We start from the raw sequence: 17292 nt of genomic DNA, 5'->3' as shown, positions 1-17292 counted from the left end.
AATGTATAAATATGAGGCTTAGCATTAAGATTGGAAATGGGAATGTTTATTGATTAAGCAGGATATATAGTGAACTTTAAAGCTGGCTGATTTAATTACCTTTGGGCAGGGGCTGTTTCCCCTTGTCTCTACTCCTTATGCTAAGCAAAGCTAAGCTATTCAGTTGTTGGCTGTAGGCTCACTTTTAATGGACAACTATAAGTGTGGTGTCTTCTTCTTCTCATCTACGTCTTGAGAAGAACACAGGTAAGCATATTTCCCAAAATGTTAAACTGTTCCTTTAAGAACAGCCATCTTAGCTGTTGCTTATACTCCACAGTGTGCACTTAACCGCTGCTTATTAGTGTGTAGCCTCTCATAATGGTCTGGTTTTGCCAGCTTTTGTATTTATTTGTATTGGTCATTTCAAAAAGTGCGTATCTGGTGAACAAGTCCTACTTTTATATGTGATTTCTGTGAAGTATGGTGTCTATCTATCTATCTATCTGTCTGTCATTCAGTTGTCAAGGAAGTCAGTCAATGGTAGAAAAGTGTTTTGAACAGTCATCGCAGTGCTGTTGCAGTATAGGAACAGCTGTGTATATTTTGGGGGGATGAAGGTGTAGCCCCTAAATGTGACTATTTCTACATTAATTGAACAGGATATGTGTTCACTTAAGAGGGACAGTGAGTTTATTTAGTCTGAGAAACAGTTATAACATCATTTATACAACACAGTGCAACATGGGACTGTAAGGAAAGGCTATGTGCTGTACCCTGCTGTCACTTTACTAACATTGCAGAGTGACTCATCTCAAAAGTCAGTCAGGACCCAAATTTGGGTTATAACCAAATCTTAAAAGAAACTTTCAATATATATGTAGGGAAGTGGATTTGGACTTGTAGTTATTTGTATTTTTATTCGTATTTAAGCTATTTCATTTAGGCCTTTTATGTGTACAGTTTAACACAGTAACTGCTTCACTTTCTATGCACTTTAAACTTTCACTCATATTTTATGCAATTTTTTATTTTATAATTTCTTCTGTTATGTAATCGATAAGCAATAACAATCTAATTGGTCCACGTAGTGCTGTCCACGTAACAACAGCAGATGGCAGCAGATGCCACTTTCACCGTCGAGGTCTCTCAGTGGTCGAGGTACATTTTTATTTTTCCTCTTTGATATTTGCGTGGTGTCTTTTCTTAATGTGTCGCTTCTTATTATCGTTTCTTGACCACGTGTACCTTGTAAAAGTGAAATTTGTTATAGACCCCAAATAACATTTGGTTTTGCGTTGTGATGCAGCACAGACCAGCACTTTGTTTTTCTTGCGTGGTGAGCCAATCAGGGGCCGCGTTTTAGCCCCTCTTCCTGTCAACAGGCGAAAAGGACCAATAGGCGCAGATGATGTGTTGGACAGAAGAGCAAAAACCAGAGCTATGTGTAAATGGGGTTGAGTAAATAACGTGGCACAAGCGATAAGCCATGCTACCTTATTGAATGAGTTGAAGGGTGGTCAGATTAGAGTTGAAGGGTGGTCAGATTAGATTTGAACCAGATTTAACAATTCCAGAGAGAACAGTTTCACACAGAAAGGTAAACAGCAACTGAACATGTTGTTCAAACTGAGGGTTACATATCTGCAAAACACATCACCTAGATTTTAAACATTCACGTACAACTATAAATTCTCAGTGCGAAGTGTATTGCTTAATGTTGATGTTTTTCACCCAGTGCTCCACGCTCAGAGTTTGTGTGTGCTGCACACCAGAGGGGCCAGATATAGGCGGGTTGCGTCAACGCAGGGCTCTGGCTGCTGCTGTGCGAAGTTAGTAAATAAGGTTTGACCTCGTGTTGGAGAAACAAACTGGATTAAACGCTGCTAGCAGCAGCAGCAGCAGCAGCAGGAGGAAGAAGGAAATGAACACATAGCCTGCAACTCCTTCTGCAAGCAAAGTGTGATCTGGGAAAAGTAAAATCTTCTAATCTGTTTTTGTATTTTAACAAAAACAAAGGGTGGTCGTTGGACTAGTCCGCCACATTTGATCTCGTCTCTGAAACGCTCGCTACACGACAACTGTGGGTGAGTATCTGTAACGCCAGTGCTATCACAGATTACCATGCATTAGCTAATAAATGCGGCAGAAGAGTAGTGTTCGTGGTTCTCTTCGTTTTGTCTTTAGTCTCGTTCACCGTTGCTTCGACCTCAAACTGGCCTAGCATACAAACTGCTGCAGTAGCAGCAACAACATGCGCTGACGTTCCTTACGTCCATGGCTGTTCCCAGACCAGTACAGCCATGGACGTTCAAGTACCTGAAACAGTTTATTGAACGCGCTCTGTTGTGCACTTTCACTAGTTTACAACAGCTATAATGATATTAGTATAAACCGTTACAAGACAACAACATGCGCGCGCGTTGCTACAGAGTCTCGTTGCTACTTGTCTACGAGGAAGTTAATAACCTTAACGGATTTTAAATGGACGACTCTGGTAAATTTGAGGGATTTATGTGGTCTAAGTCTCATAGTGAAATGTTGTGCCTACAGTAACTGACTAAACTGTATTAAATGCGTTTGAATGCTGTATGTTTGAAAGGGGCTAAGCGTTTGTAAACTAAGTAATGTCCTCCTGGAAACTACATTTTGTTCTGTGGAATAAGTAAATTGTTCGCATTCAGCTTAATATTTTCATGTCATTTCATTTTCCCTTGACAAAGTCACTAATGTTTTCATCTACTAATAAGGATGTATGGCGCCTGATAGTGCATATATCTAGACAGTCAGCCCATAAATGTAAAAAGGCATAGTATGTATCAGGGGTACACATTTCCTTATTAAAAAGGGTTGTTTATGTTTTACAGCTGCTAAAAGCAACAAATTGTGGCCAAGATTTTATTATTAGAATTTTTAAAACACTCAGATATTGTATTAGCTGTTGATCAGGACAATAACTGATTATTTAATACCCTGTTGTAGTCATTACCAAAACAAGATTATGTTTTCAAAGGAATCATGTTAACTTCCATAACAAATTTTTACTGAAAGGCCTTTTTTGCTGATTTTTTTTTATTTATTTTTTTTATTACAGTGCTTATAAGCATGTAATATCAGTTCATTTGTCTCCCTGTTACTGGAATATACTGAATGAAACATACCAGATAGGAATAGTGGTCACCCACATACGGCATCTTGCACAGGTTAGATTACAAGAGCTATTTTTGATTGAGTAATTCATGGAAATAAAAGACAGACTTTCCTGTTTAGTACTCTTGGCAGGAAACATGGTTTTCCTCACGTTTCCCCAGTTAGTGGTGGTGACGCTGCCACTGTGGTGGCTTACCGCTGCATGGTACGTGAGGGGAAGCATGGTCCACATTTGCCTCATTATGAGTTGTTGAGGGCAGTGACATGTACTGAACAGCATTCAGTCTGTGTTGCCTGACTATTTTCATTGCAGTGAGTCAACAGCCTGTGAGCAGACAACAGCAGAGGCAGGATAACAGCTGAGGCTTAGCTCTGTGTGTGTTTGTTCACCATACAGTACTATGTGTTATTGCACTCACTGTGCTCTCAGCAGATATTTTGTAATGACCTCTTATCCACTGCACATCAAACTGACTGTAGTTTTCCTCTTCTCCACTCTGGTTAGATCTTTAGTTTTTACATAGACTAGGTTCATTCATTTGTTTGTAATGGTGTGAATATTATGGGAGAGTCACAGGATGAAGAGGCTTGTTTTCACCTCGACAGGGCACACACCCACACTGACAAATGGGAAGTTGCTCAATTGATTGCCTTTGGCAGTAAACAGTAACGTCTCCCCAGCGGGTTCAGAGTTTATTCATCAGGTCTTGGCAATTGTGAATCTTAGTGCAGAAATGCATATAGCACAGGATGAGATATTTAACATGAATGCATCCTGCAGCTCTGTGCACCATATTACATTAACAGATTTAATTTCTTTGGTTCACTACAACTTCATGTCTAAATTCCTCCAGGAAAGGCAAATTTAAAAAACAAAACAATGACATAAAAAAGGCACAAGTCAGTGCAAGTTTTCAAATACTCTATTTGTTCCCTATGCTTCTTTGTGTATGCCTATGCCTGGTCTTCTGTCCGCTGTCTGAGAACGCCGAGCAGCCCTGGAGAACAGATGACCCATTTACTGACTCACATATCGCTTCAGCCTTTCCAGCAAGAGATTTTTCCTTTGGCCAAAATCCTAGCTGAGCTGTGTTGAGGCATGATGCCACACCCACAAAATAGCACCTGTAACCGACACAGTAACACCTCACGCTGTAACACAGTGGAATGCAGGGTGCATGTGTTATTTAGATAAGAATCAAAGAGATTAAAGGAGTTAATTCCACCTTTGTGTTCTTTAATGAACTTTGAGTTTTATTCACAAGGATTATCACATCAAAGTTGGAGCTAAATGTGTGGAAATTGTCATCATTGTCTGTAATAGAGGCACCTGATTAACACTAGTGTAATGTTTGTAGTGTTTAATGAACCTCTCCGTCTACATAGACAGGTCCTGCCAGTTGCAGAGTGGAACGGAGAGAAGTAAAGTGTCACAGCAAACCTTGTACACAAACCAAACTCTTGCTCACTCGTGCACAGAAATAGTTGGAACAGACAACAACCCTCAAAGTCTTTTGTCTTAGTTTCCAGTGAGATCTTCAGATCCAGTCCTGGATCGCCTGGTGTGTGCGCATTCCTCTTTCTTTTTTTTTGTGTGTACATGTGTGTGAATGAACACGGAATGAGGTCGTGGCTATTTTAAGTATTAAGATCATCTCACGACATGACAGAGCTGCATGTTTCCGTTTGGCAGCAGAGTGTGTGATGACAACAGGTTTTATTTGCCATCTTTCTTGATAGATGATATTAAACATTAAAATATCTGACCTCTCATTTTGTCTTTTTATTGTCAGTGACCATACCTCTCTTTCCTAGCAGGCCTGCTATGTATGGAAGTATATGTAACATCATTAATGTTGATATTCATCCCTATATTTCTTTGTATTTTGTTTCTTTGTTCTCATTTTCCCAACTCGCTCTTTTTGTCTAGTTTATCATGGCAGGTGATATGATGTCACTGATGCGAGGCTTGGCTAAGCTGAGTCGGGCAGTTGTGGAGACCCAGACCAGTGCCCTGCGCAGTGGAACTGGTAAGTTGAGTAGACCTATTGGCTTCTCACATTTGAAGAATTTTTTCAGAATCCTTAACTTCCTCTTTAGCATTCACATTGTTGTGAATGAAAACCTTTAGCTAACTTGCTCATTAGCTGATATGATGGTGATAGGCTACTTTGTGCTTTAGATATTGGTTGAATGTCTCTAAAATTAGGTTCATATTAACTCAAGAAAAATGTAAAAGCACGGCAATGCAAGGTCACTAATGTTACCAAAACAAACATGTTGGCTCTAAATACCAATGCATCTACAAGGATCTACATCTGAATCAAATTTGAGCCCCCTGGTTGCTTTTACCACTCTCCATCTCAAAAAGCCAAATGGATGTTAACCCTGGTTCTTTCTTTGTCCTTCTCTGTGAAAAAGAACTCACACTCTTCAGTGTGACAGCCACGGTTCTGGACTCTTAGCTTTTTGAGAGCTTCTCCATCTCTGGCTGTTTGAAATGACTACTCATGGTTCAAAAAAATGCTTCTTTGACCTGCTTTAGGTAGTAGGCATGAGTTAATGTCCAGACCGACGATCGGCACAGAGCATAGAGAGCAGGAATTACAACAGAAAGGCTGTAGTCAGGAGAGGGTCATGGAGGTGGGTAATATAACTGAGAGACACCACATCCTGTCCCAGTTATTACAGGAAAATCTTAATTAAGTTACCTTCAAACAACTTTTGATTTTTTTTTTTTTACTGCTGTGTATTTATGGGATTTCCTGTACTGTATGGTTAAAATGCCAGCCCACTTGATTCCTAATAAAGACAATGGTTTTTGGTATTTGTAACCCAGGAGTCCCAGGAGTTGGTGCTGCTGTCCAAAGTGTCCAGTCAGCTGCAGAGCAAGGCCTTTCTGCTGCCATGACGAAGATACAGGTGTGTGACTGTATATGCCTGTGTGTGAATTGCATGAATTGGTAATGGAAAAAAAACTATATATTGCATATTCAGTTAAGAGAATGGTGCATGACTGTAAAGTAAATTGGTATCTGTTACAGGAGCTGTCTGGCCAGCCAAACACCTCTACTTCAGAGTCAGAGTTTTCTCAGGATGACAGTGCGTTCACATCTTCAGAGTTCAGGGAAGAAGGTGCAGACTTTACGGCAGATCACTCAGGAAGCAGTGCTGATGCAGCGGCGGGGGCAAGCCATGTCAATGGGAAACAGTCTTTATTTGAGGGCTACAAAGACAAACAGTTTGGTGGAAACAACAGGTCTTACCACGGGTATGCCAGGTATAAACAGTCTCTTATTCAGCTGCAGTCTGGAGTATACAGTTTTTGATGGTTTTTGGAGGATAAAACCTCTGTTTGTGTGGCAGACATTTAGTTGGACAACACCATCTGTACAACCGCAGTCTAAAGAGGCATGTGTGGGGACAGCGATCAGTCAGCCAGCTCAGAGGCTACCATCAGGACCCATCCTCAGTTGGGGGGCTGACGGCTGAAGACATTGAGAAAGCAAGACAAAGCAAGAGTGCTGAAATCAAACCACACAAACAGATGGTAGTTCCTGTTCCTTAGTTCCTATTCCTAAACACACACACTCTCATATAGACACTGATTTAAGCACATAGTGCATTTTAATAAAATGTATCTTTACTGTTTTGCCTTCTTTAGTTAAGTGAGAGAGCCAGAGAGAGGAAAGTGCCAGTGACTCGGATTGGTAGACTGGCCAACTTTGGAGGTACAGTAACACATCTCTTTGTTTTTGTGTCTGAATCTTATATACTATGATAGTATGAAAGAATGAAATGAAGAATGAAGAATGAATGAATGAAGAATGAAAGAAAAATGGCACAGTTAAAGCCAAAAATACCAGTTAGACACATTTTTTAAATACATTGCATTTTGTGATGGTTTTTGGTTTGATTTACATTACATTGTCAACCAGTACTGAAAATACTGAATGTTGTATTGACATATTAGCAGATAAAGGCAGGTACGTGGCTCCAGTTCATATCTAGACAGGATATTTCTGCAGCAAGAAGAGTGCTGCAGTCTTATCTCGAAGTAAACCCAGTGTCAGAAAACCTGCTGATACAATCATATGCAGCAGAATTTAGCTGTGGCTCATTTCTAGGCTCCAGTGAGATGCAGCAGGCCGAGCTGAGTCAGGTCAACATGTTGACGGTGATATTATATACTGTAGGTGTTTTGACGGGGTTGGGGGTGGCTTGGACCATGCTCTGTCCTTCACTGTCCTGCATTATTTATTGACAAAGTTAAACAAAAGGAGCAGGAATAATGTTCCAGAGCTTGTAATGGGAGCACAGCAGACACTCTGTAAACACATGGCTGCCCCGTGAAGCAAATGATGGACAGGCACTTGTGCTTGGCCTGGAAAACTATCAGCCACTCAGCGGTGCTGCAGGACGTGCTGATCTCAGTTTGACTGGCAGTTGAACACACACTTAGATCATACACATACACATATATATACAATGACATGATGCTGGCTCATCTGCTGTGTAAGTGCATTTGTGTATATCACTTAGCAGTTCTGTGCATTTTAAATCTGCACTAAAGCAACAGAACAAACAGCATTCCTTTTCATCTCTCCATCTTTGCCTAGCTGTCCTCAGCAAGAGAGCTCATGGTATGTTTTCAACAAATGAAGAAATGCTCAGGCAACTTGTATACAAGACGGTGAAGCACATTGTGCCTTGATTTGTCTGTCTACCGTTGCATCTCAGAAATGCCGCATCAGAGGCCGCTAGCTGATTATGTAATCAGCAGTTACATAACATGGGGGTGAGGCTTGGCAGAACTCGCTCACAAACAGTTCCAGCTTGAGCAACCTAGCTTTTTCTTTTCATTGTCTGCCAAACTGACCTAATTTTACTTTTTAGAGAAGTATTTGAGCAGTTAAATTTGCTACAGTTAGATGAAGTGTTTGTCACATTTTATTCTGCAAATGTTAATATGATGGGAATGTCATTCTTCAGAGGCCAGTTTATTTACTCTCACACAGAATCCTCACAGGTGAAATTCTGCTGCCCGTTGGTACATTGGTACACTGACTGGCTCACTAAAAGGATGGTTTTACAGCCACTGAATGGCTGTGATTTCAGATCTCTCTGTTGATGTGTGTTTGTCTGTATAATGAACAACTTTTAGTTTGTGTAATGTTATGTTCACTTACATCCATCTGAGGGTTGGGGGGGCTTGAACCCAGATCCTTCTTGCTGTGAGGCGACAGGGCTAATCACTGCGCCACTATGCAGCCTTGTTCAGTTATATAGAAAACATATTGGTGCTTGTGTGTAGAATAAACCATCCGCTGCTGTAATGTTTTTATTGTGCTGGTGTGTTTCCACCAGGTCTTGCAGTTGGTCTGGGTATTGGAGCCTTGGCAGAAGTTGCTAAGAAGACCATCAGACACAATGGTGCAGCAGGTAATGTACAAACACAGACACTGACTCACAGTTAAGAAATATATGCAAACAGCAACATTGGCTTTTGTATTATTATTATTATTATTATTAAGGGATAGTCAAGTATTGATTTGGAATACTCCTGTCTAATAGCAGGTATGTCATTAGAGTCTAAGATAGTGAATCATTCACATGGCCGGTTTCATAGTACGGTTGTTGGAGAATACATTGAAATATGGATTTATGTATAAATGGGGTAAACATATTTATGTTTTGATAAAGTAATTATTAAGGCCTTGTCTGGGGATTTGGTGCTTGTAAAAACAGGCCTTGTATGTCTGTTTCTGTTTTTTTTTTTTGTAGAATACCGCTACTGTAAAAAGTTATTTGTGTTTAGTACCCATTCTTTATGCATGCTAGTATGATATATAAAACATAGGCAATTATGTCACCTCCCTCACCAACTAAATGGTCAGGCGTCTGCTGCACTGTGAGCCAGCTAATCCTAAAACAGAGCTCACAGGTGTAAATCTGTGGCATTTATGTCTGTGTTTGTTGTTTGTGTGGGGGTAAATCACCATTAAAGCCTATGAAGGCAGCTTCAGACACACCACAACACACTTCCTGGTGACCTACTGGCACATTACACCACACACACCTACAAGGTTATGTACACAAACACGTATTGTACAGTATGTATGTGTGGACCTAAACCTGACTGTTACCTGTACATAAAAGAAAAATGCTAAAAGATTCATTATCACCTGTAAGAAAAGACGTATTGGTTTCAGAGGCATGACTGTATCTCTTGTTTGTGTTCTGACTGAAGTCCTCTTTGTTGTGTTCTGCTGCAGGTGAAAACAAGAAGGCAGTTCTAGACTCCAGCCCCTTCCTATCTGAGGCCAATGCCGAGCGCATTGTCAGAACCCTCTGCAAAGTTAGAGGAGCTGCATTAAAACTGGGACAGATGCTGAGCATTCAGGGTGAGCAACAAACACATAGAGTCACAAGGAGAAGAAAAACTAGATTGGTGAGATGAGATCGAGATGACAGAGAGACAAGAGGCAGCGTGGAAAAATGAATTGTCTTGATCAATGACTGCCAGTGCACTGCAGGAGCTGACAACTGGGAACAATCTAGTTTTTGTTGAGCTGTTGATTATTATTTTCCACTATGCTCTGTCAGAGATGAAACTTTAACACTGCTGTGTAACTACACAGACACAAACATACAGCTGTCAGAAGCTAGGAGTACAGTGTAATGTTAATCCTCATTTGTGCATGCTTCTGGTTTTACAGCAGACAGAGCTAGAGACTGGAAGGCCAGCGGCAGTAAACACCCTGGTACAGAGTCAGGGAGCTGAATCAGGTGACACCAGTAAACGCACCATTACTTTGGTTCCCCTCCCATCTGACTTTGACTGGTGACCTTTGTTGTTTGTGTAATTCTGAATACGTTAGTGCAAGCTTTACACAGGCCGTACAGTGTAGTGAATGTAATGAACAGCACCCACAGTAGGAGAGAAAAGGACATTAGCTGGACATTGTTTGCTAATCGGGTTTCAGCACTGAGGACTGACCTTGTGTGCATGTATGTGGTTATTTGCAGAGCTGCCAGAGCTTTACTCCAGTTGCAAAGTGGTGACAAGTTGTTTCTTAAATTGTGGACAAAAGGTCACAGTAATCCGTATGTGTGAATGCATCAGGATAGTCGCACATGCTGTGCATGCTGTGTACAGGCACATTTACTTGTGTAGCAGTGTCACAGCCTTTTGGACATGTTCCAAATTCAGGATTGTAGGTAAATCTGCTGGCGTGTGCCTCCAAACCTGCATTTCTGTCCACTTTAGACAAACCCAAGTGTGTTTCTGTGTTTCAGACGATGCCTTCATCAACCCTCAGCTTGCCAAGATCTTTGAGCGTGTAAGACAAAGTGCTGACTTCATGCCAATTAAACAAATGACAGTAAGTGACTTTTTCTTTTTTATATTACATGGCTATTGCACTTTTTTTTTTTTTTTTACTGATGATGTAATGAGAATAACGATGTCAGTTCTAGGTCTACATTATCAAACCCACTTTTAACTCAACTAGTGAAGAATAAAAGTGGAAACTGTATAGTTTTCACTAAACATGGACAGGCTGCAAAAACATCCGCTGTTTGTGTCTGTCTGTAGAAAGCGCTGACTAGTGACTTGGGTCCCAACTGGAGAGAAAAGCTGGAATCGTTTGAGGAGCGTCCATTTGCGGCAGCATCCATCGGGCAAGTTCACCTGGCAAAGATGAAGGATGGCAGGGAGGTGGCCATGAAAATACAGGTAGACTCTAAACATGAATGTGCACACAGTACATTTTCCATGTTGTTAAGAGAAACACTGTCACTGGAAACTTGTATTTATTTGTTGTCTCTGTTAATTTTTTGTCTTTCTAGTTGCTAAAAATCAATGATTTTAGAATTTATGGAGAATAGGCCTGCATTAATGAAATATTATTATGAATATATTATTTACTGCCATAGCCTTAACCATGGAATTACTCATCAACAAGACACACAGGCATTCCAGTACTTTAAAATGAGATTATTATTACAAACACTATAGAACTGTTGATTACATCGAACCTGGTGTTTGCTGTTTCCACAGTTTGTTGTTTTGAGATAAAATTCAATTGTTTCCTCGTCATTCCTCTGTGTCTCTGTGTGTTTGTCCTCAGTACCCTGGCGTTGCTCAGAGTATCAACAGCGACGTCAACAACCTGATGGCGGTGCTGAATATGAGCAATGTCCTGCCTGAAGGTACATGCTCAAAGAAACTTAGGGGGATATTTTCACTAAAGCTCTGTAACTCATATTTTGCCGCTAAGCTGAGAAATTGCACGTTTATATTTACTAAGGAATCGCAGTCACCGGAGAAAAAGAAGAAAAGTGACACTGCAGGAATTTGCATGTTGGCTTTTATTCAGTAGGCCTGTGTATTTTAAGGCGCTCCCATTCAGGGATGCAAAAGAATGGAGGAGAGAATGAAAATTTATACAAATACTTTCAGCACCTGGTTTACCACCGCTGTGACAGAAGGAACTGTGGCTGAAATTTCCCGTTAGGAGAAAGCAGGTGTGAAATTTGCAGCCCTGTTGTCATTGTGGCAGCTGTTAGTCATCTGAGACCTCATTGGAGTTAACAACATGTTTGAAGAGGGAGAGGGTGATTGTAAACCTCATTGCTCACCAGAGACTGTGAGGGACTTTTACAGGCTTTCAGGTCAAACCATGCTTCAGTTTATGAATGAAATGATATAAAAGATGATTTGACTGCAGTTTCGAAATATGTTTGTTGATTTCTTCAACAATATTAAAGTTCGGTCACTGTAAACTTTCTTCTGCACTCCCTCTCAGTCCACATGTGTGCAACAGTCTTCAGACACCAGGTTCTTATAAGTGGCTTGTATTCAAATTAACGCTGCTGCACTTGTAATCTTATTTACATTTTACTCTATAGCTTTGTTTCCTTGTATGTGCCTCTGTCTCCTCCACCTTTTTTCTTTGAGTCACAGTCTTAAGGAGTTGTATCGTCCTCTCGTAGCTTGTCTCACCCTTTTGTTTATGTCGTTTTGTCTAACTAGGTCTGTTTCCAGAGCATCTGATGGATGTGATGAGAAAAGAGCTGGCACTGGAGTGTGACTACATTCGAGAAGCCCAGTGTGCAAAGAAATTCAGGTATTGAGTAGCAAATGTTTGAGTGTATACCTGTCTCTTCTAAAATTCAGTGTTCACAGACCCTTTCTTGCCTGTTTACAAGAGCTATTTGTAATCCACATACTTGTTACTCTCCCATTCCCAAAGATGTCATATCTACAGCTCTAATTAGCCTGCTCTATTCCCCTCATTTTCAGCTCTTTGTTTTGAGGTCAGAACATCTGCAACTGCCAGCCAACTGCACATACACACGTATATCTATATACGTCCATAACCTGTATTTCTGTATCTATGTACCTATTCATGTTGGACACAGGGAGCTACTGAAGGATGACCCGTTCTTCTATGTGCCAGAGGTGATAGAGGAGCTGAGTAGCAGTCACGTCCTGACCACAGAGCTGGTACCTGGTTTTCCCCTGGACCAGGCTGAGAGCCTCACACAGGAGCTGAAGAACAAGGTACAGCTGACAAACCAGGCAGCTGGAGGAGGCGATAGATATTTAGCTGGCTGATGGGGCAGAACCTTCAGAGAGGCGTGGGTGTTTTTCTAATCAATAAATATTCACAAGAATATTTGAATGCACACATGCCTTTAAACACATTGAGAGCTTCTGCACCACAGTAAAATTCCTTGTTTGTTCATACATGGCCATTAAAGATGATTCTATTTCTGATTCTGAATATTGGATTGGCCTCTACTGGCAGGAAATGGAACTGCTTCTGCTTCCACCTGTTTCTCTTCTACCCAGCCCCTTCATTTCCTCCCTGCTTTCCTCGGCCCTTTACATTCCTCAGTTGACCTCAGTTGACCCTAACTGGCAGGCTACAGCCCAGCATCAAGACAGAAAAAGGAATATAATTTGTAACTGCCAGTGAACAACAGTAGAATCTCTGTATCTTTGTTTTTGTCTCAGATCTGTCAAAACATCTTGATGTTGTGCCTCAGAGAGCTGTTTGAGTTCAGATACATGCAGACTGACCCAAACTGGTCCAACTTTCTCTATGATCCTCAGACAGATAGGGTGAGTCTGTCTACAGTCTAAGTGGTACTGTTACTAGAGTCACTGAGATGTGAGACTAATGAACGTAGGTAATCACTGGATTGTGTCTCTCTAGGTGGCGCTGTTGGACTTTGGAGCCACAAGAGGGTTTGACCAGAGTTTCACAGATGTCTACATAGAGGTAAGACCAGTCATCCTCATTTTAACTTTTCCTTGTAATATACTTGTGGGGGATTGAATGCTTTTCTGTGGCTTTTCTGTATGGCATAAGTTACTAACTGTAGAGGAGTTACATGACAAATGGCCTTATTTTGAAGTATACTGTCACGTACAGACGGGTGACAGCTTAGAGGAAAAGCCTGAATCAGTGACTGGTCTCGCCCAGGATGACAGTGCCCCCATCCACAGGGCACAAAGGATTCACTGAATGGTTTGATGAGTATGATGTGAATCATATGCTGTGGCTTTCACAGTCACCTGATCTCAACCCCCGTGAACACCTACGACAGATTTTGGAGCAGCGTGTTAGACAGCATCATCAAAACACCAGATGAAGGAATATCTTTTGGAAGAATGGTCTTCACCCCCTCCAGTAGAGTTCAGAGACTTGGAGATTCCATGCCCTGAAGCTGTTCTGGTGGCGTGCGCTGGCCTGACCCCTTTTGTTGGGCGTTTCTTTAATTTGTTGCCCGGCTGTTCATGATCAACTTAAAGATTCACTTACTGTATATATATTTCACTGTTGCCACACTCTTCACACCCCTACTGCTTTTGTTTGTTTTGATTTATTGCAAAAGAGATATGGTGTAATATCAAGAGGATACCAAACTCACATATGCACTGTAGTTTGTTCGCAGTGAATCATCAGTTGTGGAAAAACCTACTTTTCACAAACCAGAATTTGTAGAAAATCCTCATTTATGCAATGCAAACAAACTGTGAACTAAAATGTCTGTAGATATGGAGAAAAAGAGAGCGAGAGTAAGTGAACATTCATGCCCTGTTTGTCACCGTAGATAATCCGTTCAGCTGCCGAGGGTGACAGAGAGGGAGTTCTGAAGAAGTCGATCGAGATGAAGTTCCTCACTGGCTACGAATCCAAGGTAGTTACCTGTTTACCTGTCTTTCTGCGTGCTTTCCATCAGAAACCATGGGTGTGAATTTTTGCCCTTTGTATACCCTCCCAGCCATTTCCTAAGCAAAACAATTGCTGAAAATATAAAAACAGTTTTAGGAGACTGTTGTTAAAAAGGCATTTTTATTTGCTGTGGCTTTGTCCTATTTGTTTAAATATTTCATACTTATGAGAAAGTGAAGGAGTTTACCATAACCTGGAGAAATGGCACTTAGAGGTTTCTAATCAATATCGAAGGTTGTAGTAAATGGAGCAAACTCGGCTGAGAGAAGATGCTCTCAAAGCTGTTTGATCGATGGATACGTTCCCTCAACAAAGCTCTGCATTCTACATCATGTATCAAGTTTTTAACATGTTTGCTTTGCTGTACAACCATGACGAAATTTCTGTTCAGGGGCAAATATCCCTGTATTGTTCAGAGAAGTGACACCAGTATAAAGAATCATAAGCTCCAACTCGGTATGTTTTTCACTCTGCCTCCAGGCAATGGTGAACGCCCATGTGGATGCGGTGATGATCCTCGGTGAGGCATTTGCCTCCACCGTGCCCTTTGACTTTGGCTGCCAGTCCACCACCAAGAGAATCCACAACCTCATCCCCGTGATGCTGAAACATAGGCTCGCCCCGCCTCCCGAGGAGACATACTCACTGCACCGCAAGATGGGCGGCTCCTTCCTCATCTGCTCCCGGCTGAACGCAAACCTGCAGTGTAAGGATATTTTTCAAAAGGCATATCAGGGGTACTGGGAGGGTCGCACACCACCCTCTCACTCAACCTAGGCCACTCTCAAGTGTCAGGTGTTGATGAAGAGATCTTGGGGCCAATAGCAAAGTTGCTGTCGACGATGATGATTCAGAACTACATGGTCATGTTACCCACCCTTAACTCCTTACTGAGAACCAGCTTGTCCCTCTCATTCACCACAGAGAGGGTTTGTAAGGCACTTACACATATTTACAGTCACCATTTCTTTGTTTGAAAGGGAGCAGCAACAGGGCTTCTGGAGGTCTTTATGGCCAAATAGTACCTATATATGGCCCTGAGAGGACAGACTGAACAGAGGTGGGAAGAGGAGAGGTGTAAAATGAATGTAAAAAGATTGGAACGCTTATGTTTTCAAGATGATTCATGCGCCGTTTTGTTTTGTATTGCTGTGTTATATTTTTGTAAAATCAACTGTCCAGTTTGCTGTCTGCCACGTACCGAACACGAAAAGGACTGTGCATTTATCATAAACCCACACATGAAATAATGAGGTTAAATGCAGTTTATGGGCAGTATGAGTCACAGTGTTGGCCAGGACCAACTTGTCTAGGTCACAAATATTTCTGCTTCGATTATTTTTCAACAATGTTTGATTAGGTTGTCGGACAAAGTTTAGGCTCGGTCTAAATTTAGACAGCGAAGTAAATACAGGAGTTTTGATAAGAATAAAATAGTTTAAACACTGATTCAGTGTTCAAGTTAAGATGATTTAATGAACTAATAGGATTTGATTGTTTTTTCTAGAATATGTAACAAATTGGAATTTGCCAGTATTTACACACATGCTCATGTATAGGATATTTAGTATACAGTATCTTCTGAATCAGTGTAGCTGTCCAGATTCACTGAACTGAATGATGCTGTTGTGGCTGATTCAGACTGTCCGTCTGTTTCCGGTGATATCCAGGATGAACCTTTAGTTTGATTCTCAGGCCGAAAATCTGCAGAACTCCTGCTGGAGAGGTTCCTCCTTATTGTGGTGTCAGGAGTTCATTGATGTTTTATTCTAATGAATTGTAGCTGATGACAACAATGTGAGCACTGTGGCTCAGAACTTTATTTCTGTCAGAAATAACTGATTCATTACCAAAGCTTGATTCTTTTCTGTTCATCTGTAAAAAAAAAAAAAAAAAAAATCTCTGCAGAACATGATGTCTGAAATAAGACTGCGTGCAGCTCATATAAACATTGGGCTTGTGCGCAGTCATGAACGTTTATGAACTGCCGGGATGGAAGAGGCTGATAACGCACAAGCTCAGCTCGTGGGCTCACTTTGCTTCCACTAGCCAGTTAATCTCTCCGCACCTTCTCAGGTGTGAAATCCTCTGTCACCTGCCTGGTGTGTGGCTCTAAAAGTTCTCTCTACTCCGCTGTGTGAATACAGTTATAATGGTCTCTGGTGTGAAGCCGAAAAAAATGGAGAGCGAAAAAAAATTTAAAAAAAAAAGCCAAGGTGCCTGGAGTTTTCAGTGGAAGGTTTTTAGTGAGAAATCTAAACTTTTTTCATATCAATACCATGAAAAGATGGTTTAAATTTTCTAATCGAAATCATTTCTTAACTGAAAGTTGTGATCAAATTAAAAGAGTAAATGTTTGCTCTACTTTTGTCAAGTGACTGTGTGGTTTTGTGTGCATTCTTAATACCCTCCGTCCATTTCAGAGGACAGTATTGCTTCAGAGGAAGATAAAATCGTGTCTCTGTGCTGGTTCACAAATCTCAGGGTACATACAGTATATATAACCTAAATTTTGTTGATATATCCTGGTCTGTAGGTTAAGAGGTTGTAATGTGTGTTTAAAAAGAACAAGTTGAAAATGCAGTACAGAAAGAGAGACGCATAAAGCTTGCCTTCCTTATTTAGTAATGTCTTGGCCAGTGGTGGAGGAACTGGCAGAGAGCCTGGGAAACGAGCTCCAACACAGACACATACTCAAAAAATACACACCGTGATATCTGGGCAAGTGAATCACGGCAGTATTCACATACACTTTAAATCCAGTGGGTAACGGTGGTTGCATGTAGATAAACACATATACACACTGCTCTTATGATTCTCGCTCTCTCTCTACTTCTGCTTGGGAAATTGTGAGGAAATCACCCTAACAAAATCTTGTACACACATTTCCCTCCCCCACTAGGTGCTGGCTTTG

The 17292-nt window shown here is 41.1% G+C and overlaps 1 protein-coding gene across 5 annotated transcripts; it reads left to right on the top strand.

Annotated features, from left to right (window-relative positions):
• The first annotated feature begins 1437 nt into the window (after positions 1 to 1437).
• coq8aa (coenzyme Q8A, genome duplicate a) lies at positions 1438 to 16742 on the top strand. 5 transcript variants are annotated; one of them, XM_020603778.1, is made up of 18 exons: positions 1439 to 1579; positions 1718 to 2066; positions 5060 to 5159; positions 5969 to 6051; positions 6174 to 6409; positions 6496 to 6679; positions 6794 to 6860; positions 8497 to 8571; positions 9405 to 9533; positions 10429 to 10514; positions 10727 to 10867; positions 11262 to 11343; positions 12167 to 12260; positions 12556 to 12697; positions 13154 to 13261; positions 13356 to 13421; positions 14257 to 14343; positions 14859 to 16742. In XM_020603778.1, the coding sequence occupies exons 3-18, from the start codon at positions 5066 to 5068 to the stop codon at positions 15153 to 15155; spliced, it is 1971 nt and encodes a 656-aa protein (XP_020459434.1). In that variant the 5' UTR covers positions 1439 to 1579; positions 1718 to 2066; positions 5060 to 5065; the 3' UTR covers positions 15156 to 16742. The 5 variants fall into 5 exon arrangements, with proteins under 5 accessions (XP_020459437.1, XP_020459434.1, XP_020459435.1 ...); XM_020603781.1 differs by lacking the exon at positions 1718 to 2066 and having other exon boundaries at positions 1438 to 1579; XM_020603779.1 differs by lacking the exon at positions 1439 to 1579 and having other exon boundaries at positions 1677 to 2066.
• The last annotated feature ends 550 nt before the right edge of the window (positions 16743 to 17292 follow it).

The sequence above is a fragment of the Monopterus albus genome, unplaced genomic scaffold, assembly GCF_001952655.1.
Source record: "Monopterus albus unplaced genomic scaffold, M_albus_1.0 scaffold62.1, whole genome shotgun sequence".
Classification (NCBI taxonomy): Eukaryota; Metazoa; Chordata; class Actinopteri; order Synbranchiformes; family Synbranchidae; genus Monopterus; species Monopterus albus.
This window is presented reverse-complemented; position numbering and strand designations above follow the sequence as displayed.

Excerpts from the sequence above, each read along its gene's own strand:
- coq8aa (XM_020603781.1), top strand. The coding sequence starts at position 5,066 with ATGGCAGGTGATATGATGTCACTGATGCGAGGCTTGGCTAAGCTGAGT. Across the intron at positions 9,534-10,428 it reads ACAGATGCTGAGCATTCAGG|ACGATGCCTTCATCAACCCT; the intron begins GTGAGCAACAAA and ends TCTGTGTTTCAG. Across the intron at positions 14,344-14,858 it reads TCACTGGCTACGAATCCAAG|GCAATGGTGAACGCCCATGT; the intron begins GTAGTTACCTGT and ends CTCTGCCTCCAG.